The 19,745-nt window shown below is 48.1% G+C and overlaps 1 protein-coding gene across 3 annotated transcripts in view; it reads left to right on the top strand.

Moving 5' to 3' along the window:
* The window catches only part of CCDC85C (coiled-coil domain containing 85C), a 176,795-nt gene that overhangs the window by 83,685 nt on the left and 73,365 nt on the right, over positions 1-19,745 (top strand). For all 3 annotated transcript variants that reach the window (XM_032775284.2, XM_032775283.2, XM_032775282.2), the window contains exon 2: positions 12,816-12,892. In XM_032775284.2, coding sequence (XP_032631175.1) covers positions 12,816-12,892 — 77 coding nt within the window. The remainder of the gene's footprint in view (positions 1-12,815; positions 12,893-19,745) is intronic.

The following is a 19,745-nucleotide window of genomic DNA, read 5'->3' as shown; positions in this document are numbered from 1 at the left end:
GAAGGAGCAGCTAACATGTCTGATCAAAGCCTCCAGTTTGCCACCTTTACTCATTTTCACTCTTCAGTCTTTTTCTTGTAGGTTTATAACAACATGGAATCCCAGCTATTCATGGGCAGCGCGTATAATAGGCCAGGGGGACTAGCCTCACCCACCACTTATGGAGCTTTTACAAAGTTTTAAATTCCTCTTTCATTCTCCCAGCTGTTGCATCATCTTATTTTCCTTATTCATATTAAACAGCAATCAACAATTTAACACACAGGAAACATGCGGAGTCTGAGCTCTGCAGGGAAAAAAATCTGCATGAACTTGGCCTGGACATTGCAAACTGTTAGGTGTTTCTAAGATAGCCTTGGTACTGACAGCCCAATCCAGTCTTCTGCAAATCTAGTTGACATGACAATAGTAATAATGATAATAAAATACAAAATCTTTCTGGGGTCTATACAACATTGTGTAGATATGGCAAACATTATGCCATTATGATGTGTGATTTTTATTTTGTGTTGACCTGCTGTTTATTAAAGTTCACTTTTTAGCACAAGTGGTAGAACAGCTCTTCAGTTGGCGTAAATCAGCATTGTTCCATTGAAGTTGATACCAGTTTACACAAACTTGGGCTCTAGGGTTGCCAGGTGTCTGGTTTTTGACTGGAACATCTGGTTGAAAAGGGAACTTGGTAGTGTCAGTCGGACTTGGGGGGAGGGAGGGAGAGCTGCAGCTGGAGCCATATTGAGCAGCTGCTGATGCCTGACAGAGAGAAGTGGGTGGCTTCCAGACTGGGATCCAAGTGCTAGGTTCTGCTGCCCGGGTATTTGGGGGGCCGCAGATCCTGTCCTTCCCTGCTTCTGCCCTGCACCGATTGCTCTGGCCCCTCGCTACAGGGACTGACCCCTCCCCACTCTGGCCCCTTGCCCCAGGGGCTGACCCCCACCATGTCCCACTGTGCCCTAATTGGGCAGCCTCCATGTCAGCTCCTCCCAACCTGGCTCTGCAGGCAGCAGGTGAGTCCCAAGAGAGTGAGTGACAGGGGTGGTGGAGAGAGAGCGAGGAAGAGAGAGGAGTGAGTAGAGGTGGGGCCTCAGGGGAAGAGGCGGGGCACAGGGGCAGAGCAAGGGTGTTCAGTTTTCAGCAATTAGAAAGTTGGCAACCCTAGGCTCTGGTCCCATATGTACTGGGAATTAATAGTACTTCTGTACTTTTATTTTAATCCATCCCTTGAGTTACAGATTATGTCGACTTCTCTTTTTGAAAATTCACTTGTTAAAAATGCCCAAGGCTGGGCCTCTTGAAAAATCATCCCCCTTTCTTCTCAGGACATCACCAGGCGTCAGGATTTAAATCCTAGTCCATAAGGCCAAACGTGAGGCCTTGGCTTATGATGAGTGCCTTCAAAGTCTTTCTGAAGTGTTAGATCTGTGTGGCTATGAAAAATATAGTGGGAAAGAAAATCATGTTCCTTCCCCATCATACCCTCTGGAATCCTGGAAGAACAATGGAGAGTCTGTTTTTCTGGTGCTTACTAGTCCATTCTCCCTTGTGGATAATAGCAGTCATTGGAAGTCCATTGTAAGCAGTTTCAGGCCCACCAGGGCATTTCTCCTATGGGTAGATAAGTATGTGGGAAGCAAAATACTCTCCCCTGCTTGTGTTCAGAGATATGGATACCAAGTGCATCTTGACAAAGAAAAATAGTATCCTGGAACAAATCTGTGTCAATATCAAGGTAAGCGACATCAAAAACTACTGTTAAGTAATATTAAGGATCTGTCTTAATGGTTTTATCCCCAGAGATTGCTTTGTGTCCTGGGTGTAGACTTCATGTCATGCCTAGTTGGATTAATACCTCCTAAATTGCAGCTTCTCTTGCCTTTCCCTTAATGGTTGAGCGTAACCTGTCGTAGAGATGATGTGGGGGGCAAATACAGGAGAAATTATGTGCATTATGTGGCTTTCAGGGAAACAGACCAGTGGCTGATTTCATATATTGGAAAACCTTTAAGTAACTCATACTGGATTCATCCCCTGGTAACTGCTTCATAACAAGCTTTGCTATACCTACTACCTGTCCACCTTGAGGAATATTAGTGGAACAGCCTGTCATTTGCTGATTACCTTAGGTAGCAAGAGCACTGTAAAAAAAAGATGCTGCTAAACCTCTCTTTCAGAAGAAGGAAAATGCAGCCTCAGGTTGATACGCTGCTGATGCTTTGGGGATGATGAGACAGTGACAGTGTCATTCCTCTGGACCAAGTGCGCTGCCCTAGTACTAGGAAAATAGATTACATTATGCTAAGTGCAGTAGCGCAATCTGGAAAATAACGGTTCACTCTGGTTATACATCACCATCAGCATTTAGTAAGATTTTATCAATAACTCTGCTCTTTTTTCCCCCTCCTTCAGTTCTCTTTATTTATCTTGGCCTATTAAATAGGATCAGTGGAGTAACTGAGTTATATATACTTTGTCACAAGTGATTTGCTTTGAATGGTAAAAAACGTTACCCTAGAAAGAGAATTTTAGGATTGTAATAAAGATCACCCTACCAAGAGAGAAAATTTAGAAGCTACTTTTTAAAGGGATGAGCCAGCATTCTCTTTGCTACATGATATTTTTTTCTCCTATCAGTCTCTTTCTAATGAAAGCCTGATAAGCTATCAGAAGCTCTTGAGCTCCTGTTGACAGTCATAGTGGGGAACATATTTTGCTATGCTTGAAGATGATGTCGTTTCTGGAAGCTACAGCAGTGAGGGTAAAAGCACAAGGGAGGCCTTAGACTCGTACAGATTGACTTGAGGCTGCTAAGCTTTTAGACAGGTCTAATGAACTGGAACAGAGGCAGGTATGTGCAGTCTTGTAAAACTTCAGAACTGGTATTTAGAGACTCACTTGGAAACATTAATTAAGTAGCTCCAGTAGTACATGCACTGTCCCGCTTAGGCAATCCTTTGTGGCAGAGGGAGCTTGTTTCCATGTATAACTGGCAGCTTGTTTGATATGTGATTTTCCTGAGATTCAAGACAAAATGATTGTCTGATCTTTTTTAAATTAAATTTTAAACATATGCAATAACTGAACTTTACATTAATCTCAATGTGCCTCAACATTGCCAGGCCTCACTCTAGGGGCCTACACTCCTGTTGGGGACCAGATTCTGGGTTGGCACAGGGGACCAGCTTGACATCCTCAAAGACTTGATGGTGGAGGTAGAAGTTGCAGGTCAGAGCTTTTTCACCCTTCTCCCAAAACATACAAGGTCTGACTTCCCTGCAGGGTTAACTTTACCTGAGTGTTGCCCCAACTCTCCTCCAATCCACACACAAAAGCTGCCCCACCTGAGAGTTTAGTGTTGCTTTCAACCCAGGCTGGCTGGCCCAGAGCTCAGGTGCCTCTTTCATTCAGGTTGGTAAGCTGCCCACTATACAGTGAGGACACAGGCTAAAACACCTGAATGTGATAGTCCTCCAATGCCCTCCCCAGCTTCCCACCATGTGCCCAGAAGGACAGCCAGTTCACTGGGAAAGAATTAGAGAGTGGCTCAGCTTCATGCAGCACAAAGAACCATGGGATATGCCTCCAGAAGTCCCAATGACACCAATGAGAATGCAGCAGCTCAGGTAGGGCATTACACTGTGGTTGCTAACACCTGGGCTAAGCGAACCTTTGTGCTGATCACCCAAATTAACTCTGTCATGAAGACATATCTACCTGTACCAGCACTGGATAATGCAAGGGAAGCTGGGGTTTTGGGCTGCATGAGGAAAGTGAAGATTACAGGTCTGCCTGATTTCTTCTCAGAGATTCATTTTCATAGTGAAATAAGAAATGAGGCTGGTTTGACCTGTTTTCTGGTTTCTCTGTGAAAGAATCACACCGCCTTGATAAATCAGCTTTGTCACAAGACAAATTGCTGGCCTGTAATTCAGCCTGCTTGTCATCTTCATCGTCCGTGTCAATAAATAAAACCAGTGGAGCTATGAAAGTCTGATATATTGTGCTGAGGAGTAGAAGTCTGATAACAAAACTACTGACAAGCAGCTCTAGTGCTGGCAAATTGTTTTATTTAGTACAGGTTGAGGGTCTTTGCATGATACCCAGTTTAATGGAAAGGTCAATATGCAATGGAATGGAAAGGAAGATGTCAGCATCATCTGTGCACAGGGAAGGAAAATAGGGCAGCAGACAGTAAACTGTGTCAGAACTTACACTCCTTTCTGTGTTCTCCTTTCCTATGGTTTGAGTTTGGCGGCCGTGCTGGTGAGGGGGAAGCTGTTTTTTGTGTGGGGCAAAATAGTCATTGCAGGACACTAAGGGAGGAAATGTTGACGCATCTTGCCATAATTAAGTCTCCTGTGCTTCACTGAGTAAAAGTGACTCATAGGGAGAGAACCCAATGGAGGGTAAATTTCCCCTTTCACCTCCCCAAACTGTGGAGCATCTACCAAGTGCAGACAGTGGAGGGGGTGCTTGGGAAAACCATGCAGTAGATTTGTAGCCTAATCTGCCACCTTCTATACAGCATAACAGTGGGGATCACATGTGGCCCTCTATTTGAAATATACATGGCACAGAAAGAATACAGTGGAAAAAACCTGCGTCATCCCATCTAGTCCATCTCTCTGCTCGTGCAAGATCATTTCCTGTAATACATTGCATAGAATTTAGTCCCAACTAGGTCTGCTTGCTCCGAGCCAAGTGTTGGGTCTTTCACCTCTTCCCTCAGGAAGCTGTATATCACAGCAGAGAAATCAGTCCAAACTCCCATAGAATATAACAAAAATCCCAACTAATTATTACCACTACGCAGTATCACTCTGTTTGTGTGATTATTTGTTATGGTTTTGCTAAATTAAACCATGTGTAGTTTAATGTATTCATACCATTTCAGCTCTCAGTTGATGTTCCACTGCTCTCTGTTCTCATAGATAGCTACATTAATATTTTCCTCTGTCTCCACGGCAAACTGATCTTATAAAGTGGATTGTATGGATTTTGATTAAATTCACTTAAGTAAAACATTCTAAAGATTTCTTATACAAATGGTGTTTGATATTAAACTTGTAGTTTGTGCTCCACATTCTCTCATATTTGAGAAATGACGTACAGGGAAATAAACTATGATTGTTACAACTGTCAAAATAAATGCATTCATCCTATTTACCCATCATCCAGCGTCCTCTGAAATCTCAAATGGGGAAATGAAATGCCTTAGCGTCTGCAAACATCTCTGTGTGTGACATTGTTCTGTGTTCCCGACACAGATTTATTTTATTGTAAAACAGTTTCTAATTTGTGTGTTTAAAAGCCTTCTTCAGCAGCAAGGCAATTCCCCACTCCTCTAAGGACATTTAGTTAAAACAAGGAAGAGTGATTTGTCTCTTCTTGATTTAGCTGTAATAAGTATTAAGTATTTTGTCTGTGTGGAGAGAAGTTATTCAGATAGATTATATCAAAGTTGAATTACACCCTAGTCCAGATGGAATATATATATATTTAAAGATCAGTAAATATTCATGAGGGTGGGTAATAACAGTAATGCTCCTTTATGACTTTGGAGAGTAATTCAGGTGCTGCTAGCAGAGATGATGATACCTACTACGTCAATTAGCATTTCAAAGACTCAATAAAGAAATTGGACTTATTTTACAGCTCTACAAACAATTTAGTTTGGGTGCTAGCACTGAGTAAATGAATCATGATTAGTTATAATCTTCACGTCCCTCCTCAGTTTTCATTAGCATTGTTTTTATTTCCTATTGTTCCCTGTGAATGGGCTGCATCCCTGTCCCTTCCTCGACAGAGTGCACAGACCCTGAATTAGTGTCCAAACTCACCCCTGTGGTGGCTTTGAGATTACTGGGAATTCAAAAAACAACAATGTAACATAGACTTGACTCTAAACTTTCTCTTTGAGCATGGCTGTCTGTCGGGTCTCCCTCTAGAACCCGTTTCCTAGCGCGCGCTCTCTCTCTCTGCAAAGCTGCTTCCACTTCCCATATATTCCCAGTGAAGCACCTGTCACAACAGCAGAATTTACTCAGCATTTTTATGCAGGATTCCAGTGCCTGCTGACAGAAGATTCATGCCATCCTGTTAGATGCCCCCCTTATGCCCTATTGCATTTACCCTTCTGATCACATACCCCTGTTTCTGCCCTCACCACACTGACAAACACTTCCACTCCACACCTCCTCCTTACTACATGCCTCCAATACTCAGTGACATGCTGTCAGTTATAAGTATAACCCAACCAGGGATGAACTCCCAGCAGGGCTCCCCAAAATGGTTTCTCTTTTAGCCAGTGATAATCCCCCTGCTTCAAGGTGCATGTGCTCAGAGAGTCAGGCAAATAGTGCAGGGACCCTGTCCATTTGTGTTCCCATTTTCAATAGCCAGGAATGGAAGCAACCCCCCAAGCAAGCCAGTTTGAATTATACTGCACTTGTCTGGAAAGGTTTATATCTTGCTCTTAAAAAAAATAAACTGAGCACAATGACTATATAGCACAGAGTGTGACATATGTAATATAAGGGTAATAGCACTTCCCTACCTCAGTGAGGTGTCATGCGAATGCTTTAGAGATTGTGAAGTGCTTTGAAACTACTGATGAAAAGAGCTGTGCAAGAGTGAGGTGTGGTTATAATAATGAAGGAGAGCAGGATGGGCGGATACCTGATCTGGGTCCTAAGGCAAACATTTCCTCACACAGCTGCTTAAGAACTCCAGGGATAGCTTCAAGGGCAAGGGCTAATTTAGCAATAGCCAGAGAGGAAGTGAGCCTCATTCTAGCTGGGAAACCCTCCCTAATGGCACACCCAAGTGCTTACCAGTCCTTATATCAGGAGTAGTTCATTATTTTTTTTTAATAAGGGCCAAATTTCTTGGTCAAGGTCCAGACTCCAGAGGAAAAATAAAAAAAAACCAATAATGATAATAAATAACAAAAAAGATTTCAGGGTCCATTCAAAAGCATCTGGCAGTCCAGATTTGTCTCACAGTGCACCAATTGACTACCTCTGCCTTATAGCATCATTGACCACACAAGACACTTTCCTTCCCAGCCCCTACAACTCCCTCTCATCCTCCTCAGCATACTATACATGTATGGAGCCTATTAATAGATCTGTGTGATTAAACTAAAAAACAAGGCACCAGATCCTCAGCTCTTGTAAATCATAGTAGGGCCATTGAAATCAGTGCCACTTCACACCGGCTGAGGATCTGACGCAAGCTGTGCTGTTTCTATGGTATGAAGTTTGCGGTTCTATAGAGCCACTAAAACAAATAATGTGCATTTGGACTGGGTGTTAGAGCATTCCTGAAATCTGAAGACACAGCTAATATGGAGATGCGGGGGATGGGGCAGATTTGTTTAATTTTTAACAATGATTCTGGCTGGGGGGGCTGATCCATTAACATTCCTGCTCAGTAGAGGGGTCTGCAATCCCTTCTTCAAATGAAGCTTTTGGGGCGGGGGAAGTGGTGGTGGAAAATTTACTGATACCAGGAAGGTCAGAGGCAGAAAAATTCTGGGAATGTGGTTCTTGATCTAAAAGAGGTTAAAAATCAGCATAGGTTTGGCTGCTTAATGCTTGAGTGACACTGCCTGCAGGTCTGAGAGTTATGGAGTCTTTTAAAATTGAAATCAGGATGTTAACTGCTCAGCTGGTACCCACCTAGAATAAAGAATGTTCACAAGATGTTGGTGATTAATCTCTGAGAGTGCAATGCAGAGGCTGACAGTACTGATGAGTGTTTCTCATGCTGTGCCAGAGATGCAATATTTACTGCTGGCAACAAAATAGCTGATTCTTTTTCTTGTTTGTTTTTTTACATTTAATTTGACTACGGTCATTTGACGTTCCCTTACAGAGGGCAGAATCTAAAGATCGGTTCGTTTATTGTATTGAACACAGACTCAACTTTCCAGAGTGTCATCTGATGAGAACTAGAGCCCTTGTAAATCTTAAAACTGAATTTTAAAGTTAGTAGCACCCACAGCTCCCATTGACTTCCACAGAGTTGCATGGCGCTGCTGAGTATGTATCTAGAAAGCACACATTGGCATGTGATAGGCATCATTTTAAAAAAGAAATAATACTCATAGGAAGATAGGGAAAGTATCTGTATTCAAAACCTGTACCTGCCATGGAACAAATCCATTTGATTGGAAGCCTAGTAATAAAACTCGTATATGGAGGACCCTCTGAGTAGGGTGACCAGATGACAAGAACAAAATATCAGGAGTTTCGGGACACATGGGGGAGGGCAGGACCCAAGCGCAATAAATAAATAAATAAATTAAATAAAACTCATCAGTGTACTCCTCCAGCTCAGAGCCAAAATATTGGGACAAGTGGCATCCTGACCATATATCCATCAGGATTCTGGACAACAACTGAATATCAGAACAGTCCCGATTTTGCTGGGACGTCTGGTCACCCTAGACCCTCTCCATCCAGGTGTATATATCCACAACTCTGTTTAAACATGGGTGTTGCTAGCTGGTTTCTAGCATAGTTTCTCTGGCCATGGAGTATTCAGTTCTTTGATCAAAAATCTGTTATAAGCTGTTTGGGACACAGACTGTCTTTTTCCTCTGTGTTTTGTACAGCACTTAGCACAAAGGGGTTTTGGCCCATGACCGGGGCTTCTAGGCATAATACAAATAATAAATAATTATGGGATAGTCAGTGGCTATAAGCCAGGATGACAGGGATGGTGTCCCTACCCTCAATGGATCACTTGATTGTTACCTGCTCTGTTCATTCTCTCTGAGGCACCTGGCATTAGCTCGGAAGACAGGATACTGGGACAGATGGATCTTTGGTCTGACTCAGTATGACTGTTCTTATGCTAGTCTGTCTAGAGAGGGCCGTCTCCCACAGAGTCCACCCTGCACAGGGAAACTAGGCAAAAACCCTGCTAAATACTATGGTTGTAGCTGAGACCTGCATCTGAGCCAGCTGTGCATATATCGAGCCTCTATAGTAGGGATTCTCAAACTGGGGGTCAGGACCCCTCAAGGGGTCACGAGATTACTATGTGGGGGGTTGTGAGCTGTCAGCCTCCACCCCAAACCCTGCTTTGCACTCAGCATTTAAAATGATGTTAAATGGTGCTTGCTATGTGAAAGGGGTCACCAGTACAAAAGTTTGAGAACTGCTGCTCTATAGCATTATATACTACCTCTCATCCTAGTAGCTTACAAATTTATCAAGAGGATGTACAAAATATGTCCAGTCTAGTGATATCTGATCTGCAGGCAGTCACAGGTAATCCTTTAGCCTCAAAGTGAGTTTTGCACTGCATCCTGCTTTTCCAAGCCACTCATTTCCCACAACTTCAGGTGTCTGAAACCTAGTGGAAACATTCAGGGTTGTATGTATATAGATCACATCCCTCACTGCTGAAACAGATTCACCTCTGGCACTAAATTTTTATTTAGCAGTGCACAGAAACTCTGAAGTCATGTATGGCAGAAAGTGAAGAATAACTTATCTAATCAGGGCTGCAGATTGAATTGAGGGAAGCAACACTGGAATTTGGCCAGGTGCTTCCTGATATTCTCAGGGCAAAATTTGTAAGTTTGTTTAATGATCATAAGATGTTACAACAAAACAGTGCCCCTAACCCTGTGGTGGGCCACAGATACACTACTAATTCAGACCTTGGTAGAGTACTTAAGCATGTGCTGAAGTGTCCCTGACTTTAGTGGAACTTTAACACTTGCTTAAGCTGTTTGCTTTGCTGAATTGAGGCCTCAGAGGAGAAGTTCCAACTATTGACCATGCAAATCACTTCCTACAGCAGCTCTTAGGGTATGTCTACACTGGAAACGTCAAAGTACTGCTGCAGGAACGCTCCTGTGGCAGCATTTGGAAGTGCTAGTGTGGTCACCCACGAGCACTGGGAGAGAGAGGTCTCCCGGCGCTTCTGGTAATCCACCTCCATGAGGGGATTAGCGCCGATCACATGGAGCCTGTCTACACAAGCAGTTTAAAGCGCTCAGCTGGCTGTGCTCAGAGGGGTGATTTTTCACCCCCCCCGAGCCAGCAAGTTAAAGCGCTATAAAATTTAAGTGTAGACAGGCCCTGTTCATTCCCAGCCAAGTTCAAACCTGGCCTGTTTAGTGTGTGAACTCTGACCGCTTTGCATCTCAAGGTGGTATTGCATGGATTCTAAGGCCATTTAACCTGTTCAGAGGACCCATGTGATTTGAAATTGCCTTTTCTTATCCTCTGTTATGGGGAATATTTGGATTTACTTGTTTCATACAAAACAGTGTTAAACAAAAGCAATACATGTCGTCCGGAGGAGTTTGTCCTGTAAGTAGATACAGTACAGGAATAAAATATGTCTTGTCTGAGTAGTTCTTACACTTCCTTTGTGTGCAATGTGGCACATGTCTCGCGTATTTCAGTTTTTCCCATGAACAGTCAAAGCACCTTAAGAGATTAGCTGTAGCTGCATGCTAGCAGATCTGCAAAACCCACATAAAGAGTAGTCTGGCAAGAATTCTGCAAGGTGCTGAGTGCCTCTGGTCAGGGCTGGCTCCAGGCACCAGCCTAGCAAGCAAGTGCTTGGGGCAGCCAACAGAGAGGGGCAGCACCTCCGGCTCTTCGGCAGCAATTCAGCGGCAGGTCCCTCCCTCCCTCTTGGAGTGAAGGGCCTGCTGCTGAATTCTGAAGCGGCAGCAGTAGAGCTGATCACGATCGTGGCTTTTTTTTTTTTCCTGCTTGGGGCGGCAAAACCCTGGAGCCAGCCCTGCCTCTGGTAGGTGCTGGACAACTTCAACATCATTGACGTCAGTGAGAGATGAGGCAGTTCAGCCTTGTATAGGAATAAGCCTTGGAAGATCATGGATGAAAATCTCCTACTAACTGCATCTTGCTAGACTACAGTGGGTCTGAGCCTGAGTGCTCAGTATCTCCAAAGCACAACAAAAATCAGTGTGGTTGCAGGGTATTCAGTTCTTCTCTTATTCATGCCCAGTGTGAACTATTATGGTTGAATAGTGGCTTTGCACCATTTCACAGTAAATATGAATACCTAGCTCTCATATAGTGCTTTTCCTATGTACATGTCAATACACTTTACAAAGGAGGTGTGTGACGGTCCATGCCCCTAGGGTCAAGGCCACGTGGACTATTGGCCACAGTCCATAAAGCAGCCCTTCAATGCAGAGCAGCGTGGTCTAGCAGCCGGAGTCTATAGTGCCACTCTCCAGTGCAGGGCAGCATGGCCTAGCGACTGGAGTCTATAGCACCACACTTTGGTGCCAGGCAGCATGGCCTAACAGCCAGAATGTATAGAGCTGCCCTTTGTTACAGGGCAATGGGGTCTAACAGCCAGAGTCCATAAAGCAGCCCTTTAGCACAGGGTAGCATGTCCTAGTGGCTAGAGTCTATAGCATTGGGGCACCCCTTATGGGGTGCAGCAGCCCCAGTAGGGGGTCCAGGCCCATCCAACTCCACCAGCCCCAACCCAGGGCCCTAACAGTGGCATAGCAGTTTGCCACTGACTCAGCAGGGGGTCCTACCAAAAACACACTGAGTTTCCCCAGGGTGGAGGTACCACTCCATCACCCTCCCTGGGTCACTTCCTATCAGAATCTGTGTTGGGGTTTCTCATGAGACATCAGGTCCTCTGTGTTCAGCAGGGCCAGTCATCTCTAGGGTTTCCTCCAGTCGCCAGGGTGCAGGCGGGCCGTGAATGGCTTCGGTTTCTAGCACAGTCGGCCATGGCCGTGGCCGTGGCTAACCCACCACAGGCACTTCCCAGGTAGGAGCTTCCCCGACAGCCTCCAGCCCAGAATGAGCTTGTCTCCCTCTCTTTATACTATCAGAGCACTTGGAGCATGCCCAGTCCTGCCAGGGGGTGGGACTTCCGCTGTCAATACCTGAGGCTTAACTCTGTCTGAGCTAGTGTGGGGTAAGTGGACCCTGTCACAAAGTGAGTATCATTATCCCCATTTCACAGATGGGGAAATTGAGACACAAGGAGATGAAGTGACTTGCCCAAGGTCACCCAGCAGGCCAGTGGCCATGCTGGGAATAAAACCTAGATCTCCTGTGTCCCAGTCCAGTGCTCTATCTTCTCCATTTTACAAAGTACTTTTGACACTCAGAACAGAGTTTGCTCAGGTTAGTCACTTGTTTAAGCTGCAAAACTTATCGCAGACAGATCATACACCCTGCTATTAAAATTGCAGACTAATTTGAAATGTTACAGATAGATTAATGTGTGCAAGAATGTCCTGCAAATAATTACACTGTGATGAAGCTGGTGCAACTATTTTGCCCACTCTTTAATTTCTCTCTGTGCAATTTACAATATATATTGCTTCAAAGGCTGTTCGAAAACAAAAAGCACCCATAGAGCTCTTTGGCACCAGGTCATCCTAACCCCTAGTGCTGTCTTACTGTAATGCTAAACTGTCTGTTAAACTCCCCAAATTGAACACTGCCGTGTTATGTGAGACTACTATACTGTGTTGCCCTACCGTTATCTTTGCTGAACTCCATGTGTTTTTAGAATAGCCTATCAGATCTCACTGGTAAAATTCTTTGGGTGTGTATGTTCATCCATGTGCGTACTTCAGGTTTTAGATGTTGCTGCATCCATCTCCTCCCCTTTGTTAATGCATTAGATTCTCCAGCTGTGACCCCTGAGCATGGTTCTTTAGCTCTTTTCTAAGCTTATCTTCCAGTGAGAAGACAAATGAGTCTAATGGTGAAACTATATTACTGATTTTAAAGACTGTGTCACAGGGAGATTAATATTATTTCTTTTTCTTCTTCTCTTTAAAGATTCATCTTCCAACTACATCAGGCAACTTGAAACAAAAGTCAAACTGTTGGAGGATGACAACAAACTCCTTTCTCAGGTAGGTTTTTCTGGTGATGTTAAAATACAATATGACTTTTATGTCCTGATTCTGCAACAGGATCCAAACAGACAGAATCTGGTTCCCCCATGATTTCAGTTGGGCCCTCTTGAAGTGCAAGAGTGCACCTGCACTGATGAAGTTGTGGGGTCGGGTCTTATTTTGTAAAATGACTTGCATACTAACTGGACCTCAAAATCATTTATAAAATTAAATTATAAACCACATCAGAGAGAGAGAGAGAGTAAAGAAAACAAGTCCAGACAAGGACAAGGTGCTCAACAGGTAGAGAGTGACAGGAAGGCTGCTCCCCATAGCAGGAGCTGGAGAGGAGAAGGCTCTTGCAGCAACAGATAGCATGGAGGAACACAAACGAGGTGTCATAGGGTAGCTGGCCCTCTGACCGGATAAAGGGGCCCAGCCTATCTCTGACAGGTTCCACAAGAGGGAATGAGGCAATTCAGGTTCACCTGGGACTAGTTAAGTCACTGAGTTACTGGGAAGCAGTTAATTAGGCAGGGAAACACCTGGTGTGATAAAAGTGAAGCTACACCCAGCATAGGGGAGCTTGGAGAACAGAAGCTCCTGGGGAGAGGAATGATTCCCAGAGCTCAGGAAGAGAAGGCTCCTAGAGGGATAGCTTCAGGGAGAGAAAACTAGTGAGAGAGGCACAGCAGCAAAAGAAAGCCAGGGAAAATGCTCCTGGGTGGGAGAGTTTCCAGAAGGAAGGGATTACGAATGATAAGTCTCAAACCAGCCTGGCTCTTATGAAGAGCTTCCCCAGGTAACAGCAGAAGTCCTAGATTAGAGGAACTATATGATGTCCTGAGAAGGGTCCTTGCCGTTTAGCCTCTGGGGGTGGGGGGTGGGGACTTTGATCCAGGAGGAGGGACCCTCCCCAGCTAGTGCCAAGAGGCCTCTGACTTGAGAAGAGGGTTCCAGTTTATGACTGCCTTGCTGGTAAGGGACCTTGTGTATAATTGGGTTGATGGACTAAGGCTGACTCAGCCCCCCCCCCCCCCCCCAGAGGTGCTGATGGGGAGGTCTACCCATGTGATCTGCTTTTGGGACTGAATAAACTAGACACCTCTGGAGGGGCACAGTTAAAAAACAAGCTTCAGTGGAGTTATTAAAGGCCTTATTTGGGGAAACTAAGGCAGAGATACAATGGCTGTATTGCACTGGGCTGTGAGGGGATGCTCTAGAGGTGTGGGCCCCCATTACAGCAGAATTACGTATGTGTCTATACAGAGGACCTCAGTGCATGCACTATCCTTGTTATAGGGTGTTGTCTTGACTACCCATTTGTGAGTAGGACAAGGATAATATTTGCAGGAGAGTTTACAGCAAAAAGGAGCAGCTTTGGCCATTGTTGTATGGATGTGGTTTGTAACATTTGTTTATGATCTTTGTGCTTATAAACAAACAAGCAGTAAGAGGTGGGTGACTGTTTTGCACACAGTGGGCTCCAGAAAAAGCATTTAAAGCTAAGACTGCTTGCTCTGCTTTCTGCTGCTAGGGGCTTCTAGCCACCAGCTGTTCTGTTCCTTCTTGCTTCTCGACTGCTCTGACATGTGTTTGCAGCGGGAAACACTCTGTTCTTCGAGTGATTGCTCATATCCATTCCAGTCAGGTGTGTGCGCGCCGCGTGCACGTTCGTCGGAGAAACTTTTACCTTAGCAACACTCGGCGGGTCGGCTGGGCGCCCCCTGGAGTGGCGCCGGATATATACCCCAGCCGACCCGGCCATCCTTCAGTTCCTTCTTACCGCCCGTGTCGGTCGTTGGAACAGTGGAGTGCAGCTTAGCTGACCTCCACCTTCCCTGGCTACTCGTAGTTCTTCTCATTGTTATTTCAATAGTTGTAGTTAATTGTGCTTACATATATATAGTTAGTTAGATTTAGTTATAGTTCATAGTTATAATTGTTAGTTAGTATTTGTTAGCGGGGTTCGGGGGGTAGCCCCTTCCCCGCACCCGGTGCCGGAGCTCATGCCTGGCTCACTGGGTTTCAAGCAATGCTCGGCCTGTCACAGGCCGATGCCAACAGGAGATCCCCACCACTCCTGTTTGAAGTGCCTCGAGGAATCACACTTATCTGCTAAGTGCTCAGTTTGCAAGGCTTTTAAGCCGAGAACTGAGAAGAAGCGGGACATCAGGTTAAAGCAGCTCCTCATGGAAGCGGCTCTGACACCTTCACCTTCGACACCGAGCACGAGCCAGTTGGTGAGCAAAGGCAGCCCTACAGCACCGGGCACCGCCGGTACGCCTAAGGACTCCCGGCACCGGCCGCCGCCAGCACCGAAATCGACTCCCCGCCGCTCCCTCTCCCCGAGGTCGAAGATGGTGAAGGCTCAGACGGCCCCGACGACACCCGCGTCACAGCCAGAGACTGCGCCTAGGTCGGACTGCCCGGCACCAATACCTGCCGTGGCACCGCCTAAACCGGCACTGTTGACTCCAGCCCTGCGAGGGCTGTTGAGTCTGGCGCCTGACAGCTCCCCGGCACCTGCCATGGTAGAGCTCACTTTGCCGCCTACTCCGGAGACATTTTCTGCGGCAAGAGACTTCATCGCCATTACCGATGCGGCACCGCCCCTACCCCTGGCACTGCCGGTGCGGGTACTACAATCCATGGGCAAGCTGACCCTGACCAGACCGCCGTCTGTCAGCGTAGTGGACCGGCACCGCTCAAGGTCACGATCCCGCAGACGCTCCAGGTCGAGACGTCGCTCCCACTCTCGACGCCACTCCCTGTCCTGGCACCGTTCCTCTCCACGGCACCGATCGGACTCACGGCACCGGTCAGTCTCTCGCTCCCCATCCCACTACTCACGGTACCGCTCCAGTTCCCGGCACCGACCCAGGCATCGCACCTCCCGGAGCAGATCACGCCGCAGAAACTCGAGATCCCAGTCGACCTCCCGGCACTGGTCCGGTCGCTGGTCCCGGTCTCGTTCTTGGTACCGCTCTGCGTACTGACACCGGTCCCCACGGTCGCGGGGTGTGAGATCCGTCGGGACTTCAGCTCCAGGCTTTTCTGCTCCTCCATGGCCGTCCAGACAGACGTCCGTATCCTCCCATGCAGAAAGCTGTTATGACCGGGACCGGGATACGGAGGTGCCTACGGGGGTTTTTCAGGACACACGTCCTCAGGACATAGGGCCTCAACAGTGGTCCTTCTGGACACCCTGGGCATACCATCAAGCCCAGGGTGCTCCCCTAGCCCAGACCCGCTCTGCTGCCTCAGAGCATCAGGCACCAGAGGCCACCATTTCCATTATTGGTTTTGGCCCCTGAGACCGAATTTGCCGTCTACCGCACCAGCCCCGCCTCCCACTGAGTCCGTCTGTTCTGTAGCAAAAGTAGGCGTGGGTTGGCGTCTGAAGTGAACTTGTCATGGGTATGCATGCCCACGAGCATATTGACCCTCTTATCCTTCAGGCTCTGAACCTGGATCAGTCTTTTCTGAGAACAACCCTTGGCATCACAGGTAAGTCCTGATGGTGCTGTAGTGAAGCTCGGACAGGTTAAGACTTGGACCAGAATATGCTTCATGGTGATGCAGAGGCCAAGTTCTGGGCTGCCAGTGCCGCGTCTAGGGCCTGGAGCGAGTCCTGGCCACTTTTTTGCCTCCTCCAGGAACGTGGTAAATTCCTGGCGTGAGTCGCATACAGTCGTGAATCTACCCACCTCCGCCCAGTGTTATAGTTATATCACCTCAGTAGAGCCGCTGGTTGGCCACTTTATCTGTTAGAGCTCCCGCTGAGTTACACTTGTACAACCAAGAGGTTCATCCGCCTAGCCTCTTTGGACTTTGGGCAGGCGCCTGCTGCCATGCCTCTCTTTCGTTTGACCCACTGACAACTAATGAGGAGGAGGGAGATGAACGTACAAAGCACGCATTACCCCCAGAGTACCATGACTTTCTCTCAACCCCTTTGCCGTGGTAGGAATGGGCTGGAGACTGCCAGAGGACCTGTCGCAGTGGCTGGATAGTCTTGTTAAAGGCAGTGCACTGGGTGGGGCTCCGCGGTCAGGGATTGCTCACTCGGGTCCTTGACTTCAGACCTGCCTCCACTGGGACGGTTGATTTGAGCAGCCACCCTGCGACGGATGTCCTGATGGCCCTGAGGTCTTATCGGCGGAGCCCTGATGCATGAGTCCCCGCACCGCCTCATCCTGGAGGAGGGAGGATGATACCACGGGAATAGAGGATCCTGGAGGCCTCTTGCGCCTGCGGGATTTCCTGCTCCCCACTGGCCTGGGGAGTCCGGAGGATGGTTGTGTGCTCTTCCACTCAAGCCGCCAGGGGCGGAAATAGGCGCGGGCTGGGTGGCCGTAGACGCCAATCCGGTCCTCAAGGGGGCCAAAACCACAGGCCCTCCTAAGGCACCACCACTGGGCCTAAGTCCAACTTTTGAAGGTGTGCCCGGGGACGGCGTACCAGTCTCAAGACAGGATCCTTTCCCCTCCTTTTTCACAGCTGTTCTCTCCTACTTCCTCCCGGCGTGGTCCCAACTGACTTCGGACCTTTGGGTTCTACGCACGGTGAAGCAAGGATACCACCTCCAATTTGCTTCATCCCTGCCCTCCCTGCCCCCATCCCGGTCCCTCTTCAGGACCCCCCTCTCACGAGCAAGTCCTCTTACAAAGAGGTACAGTCTCTCCTCGCCGCGGGAGCCATAGAGGGAGGTACCATTGACGAGAGGGGAAGGGCTTTTTACTCCCGCTATTTTCTGATTCTCAAGTCCAAGGGAGGCCTCAGACCTATCCTAGACCTGCGAGGACTCAACAAATGGATGCTCAAGTTGAAGTTCCGCACGGTCTCCCTGGGAACTATTATCCCGTCCTTGGATCCTGGAGACTGGTATGCCGCCCTCGACATGAAGGACGCGTACTTCCATATTGCCATCTTTCCACCACACAGGAAGTACCTTCACTTTTATGGTCAACCACCAGCACTTCCAATTCACAGTCCTTCCCTTCGGCCTCTCCACGGCCCCGAGGGTGTTCACGAAGTGCATGGCCATCGTCGCCGCCCACCTCCGCCGGCAGCAGATACATTTGTTCCTGTATCTAGACGACTGGCTCATCAAGGGGACCTCTCAGACTCAGGTCCGACAGCATGTCGGCATAATCACGGACCTATTCTCTCGGTTGGGCCTACTCCTCAACACCGAGAAATCCACCCTGGTCCCTACACAAAGGCTGGACTTCATAGGGGCAACCCTGGACTCCACTCAAGCCAGGGCCTACTTGCCTCAGCCCCGCTTCCAGACGATCGTCTCAATCATCCGGAGTCTGCAGGCCTCCCCAGTCACATCGGCTCACACCTGCCTCGGCCTGCTGGGACATATGGCCGCATGTACTTATGTGACCAAGTATGCCAGGCTCCACATGCGACCCTTTCAAACGTGGCTCCATTTGGTCTTCCGCCCGGGCAGGGACCCTATAGACATCCTGGCGACAGTTCCCCCGAGTCCCCTCCGCTCCCTCGATTGGTGGCTAACTCCATCCCTCGTATGCGCAGGGATGCCATTTCATCCACAGCCGCCTTCGCTGGCCTTAACGACGGATGCATCATCCCTCGGTTGGGGGGCCCATCTAGGTCATCTTCGTACCCAGGGCCTTTGGTCATCCCAGGAGCTGATGCTCCACATAAAAGTCCGGGAGTTGAGAGCAGTCCGCCTCGCGTGCCAGGTGTTCCAGCAACATCTTCACGGCCATTGTGTATCTGTGTTCACGGACAACACAATGGCCATGTACTTATATCAACAAACGGGGGCGACCCGCTTGTCTCCCCTGTGTCAAGAGGCCATTCGACTCTGGGACTTCTGTATAGCCCACTCGATAGACCTGGTAGCGTCCTTTCTCCCGGGGGTCTGGAACGCGCTAGTGGATCGGCTGAGCCGGTCTTTCCTCTGTCACGAATGGTCCATAAGGCCGGACGTCATCCATTCGATCTTCCAGAGGTGGGAATTTCTCCTCATAGATCTGTTCACCTCCCGCTCGAACAGGAAGTGTCAGGAGTTCTGCTCCTTTCAGGGTCTCTCTCCGGGGTCGATCACGGACGCATTCCTCCTGCCATGGAGGCACCGCCTGCTATACGCCTTCCCTCCGTTTCCTCTGGTGCACAAGGTCCTGTTGAAGCTTCGTAGGGACAAAGCGCATCTGATCCTGATTGCGCCTGTGTGGCCCAGACAGCACTGGTGCACCACCCTGCTAGATCTGTCCGTGGCCACTCTTGTTCCCCTCCCTCTCCTTCCAGACCTGATCACGCAAGACCACGGCAGTCTTCGCCACCCAGACCTGCGAGCCCTCCACCTCACGGCGTGGTTCCTGCATGGCTAAACACAGTGGAGTTCCGCTGTTCTGCTCCGGTACAGTATATTCTCCTCAGTAGCAGGAAGCCTTCCACCCGCTCTACGTATTTGGCAAAGTGGAAACGCTTCTCTAGCTGGTGCTCAGCACAGGACTTTACTCCCTCGGAGGCCTCGATTCCCACAGTCCTAGACTACCTCTGGTACCTTAAGGAGCAGGGCCTGGCGACATCCTCTCTGAAGGTTCACTTAGCGGCTGTATCCACTTTCCATCCAGGCGAGGGTGGTCACTCCGTGTTCTCCCACCCCTTGGTCTCTCGGTTCATTAAGGGCCTAGAGCGCCTCTATCCCCCTGTACGTCGCCTTGCCCCTACCTGGGATCTCAGTTGGGCCCTGAACAGACTAATGCACCCACCCTTTGAGCCGCTAGCGACTTGCTCGCTCCTGTACCTGTCGTGGAAGACAGTCTTCCTGGTGGCCATTACATCGGCCAGGCGGGTCTCCGAGCTGAGAGCGCTCACTGTGGACCCG

Source organism: Chelonoidis abingdonii, chromosome 4 (genome assembly GCF_003597395.2).
Source record: "Chelonoidis abingdonii isolate Lonesome George chromosome 4, CheloAbing_2.0, whole genome shotgun sequence".
NCBI lineage: Eukaryota > Metazoa > Chordata > Testudines > Testudinidae > Chelonoidis > Chelonoidis abingdonii.
This window is presented reverse-complemented; position numbering and strand designations above follow the sequence as displayed.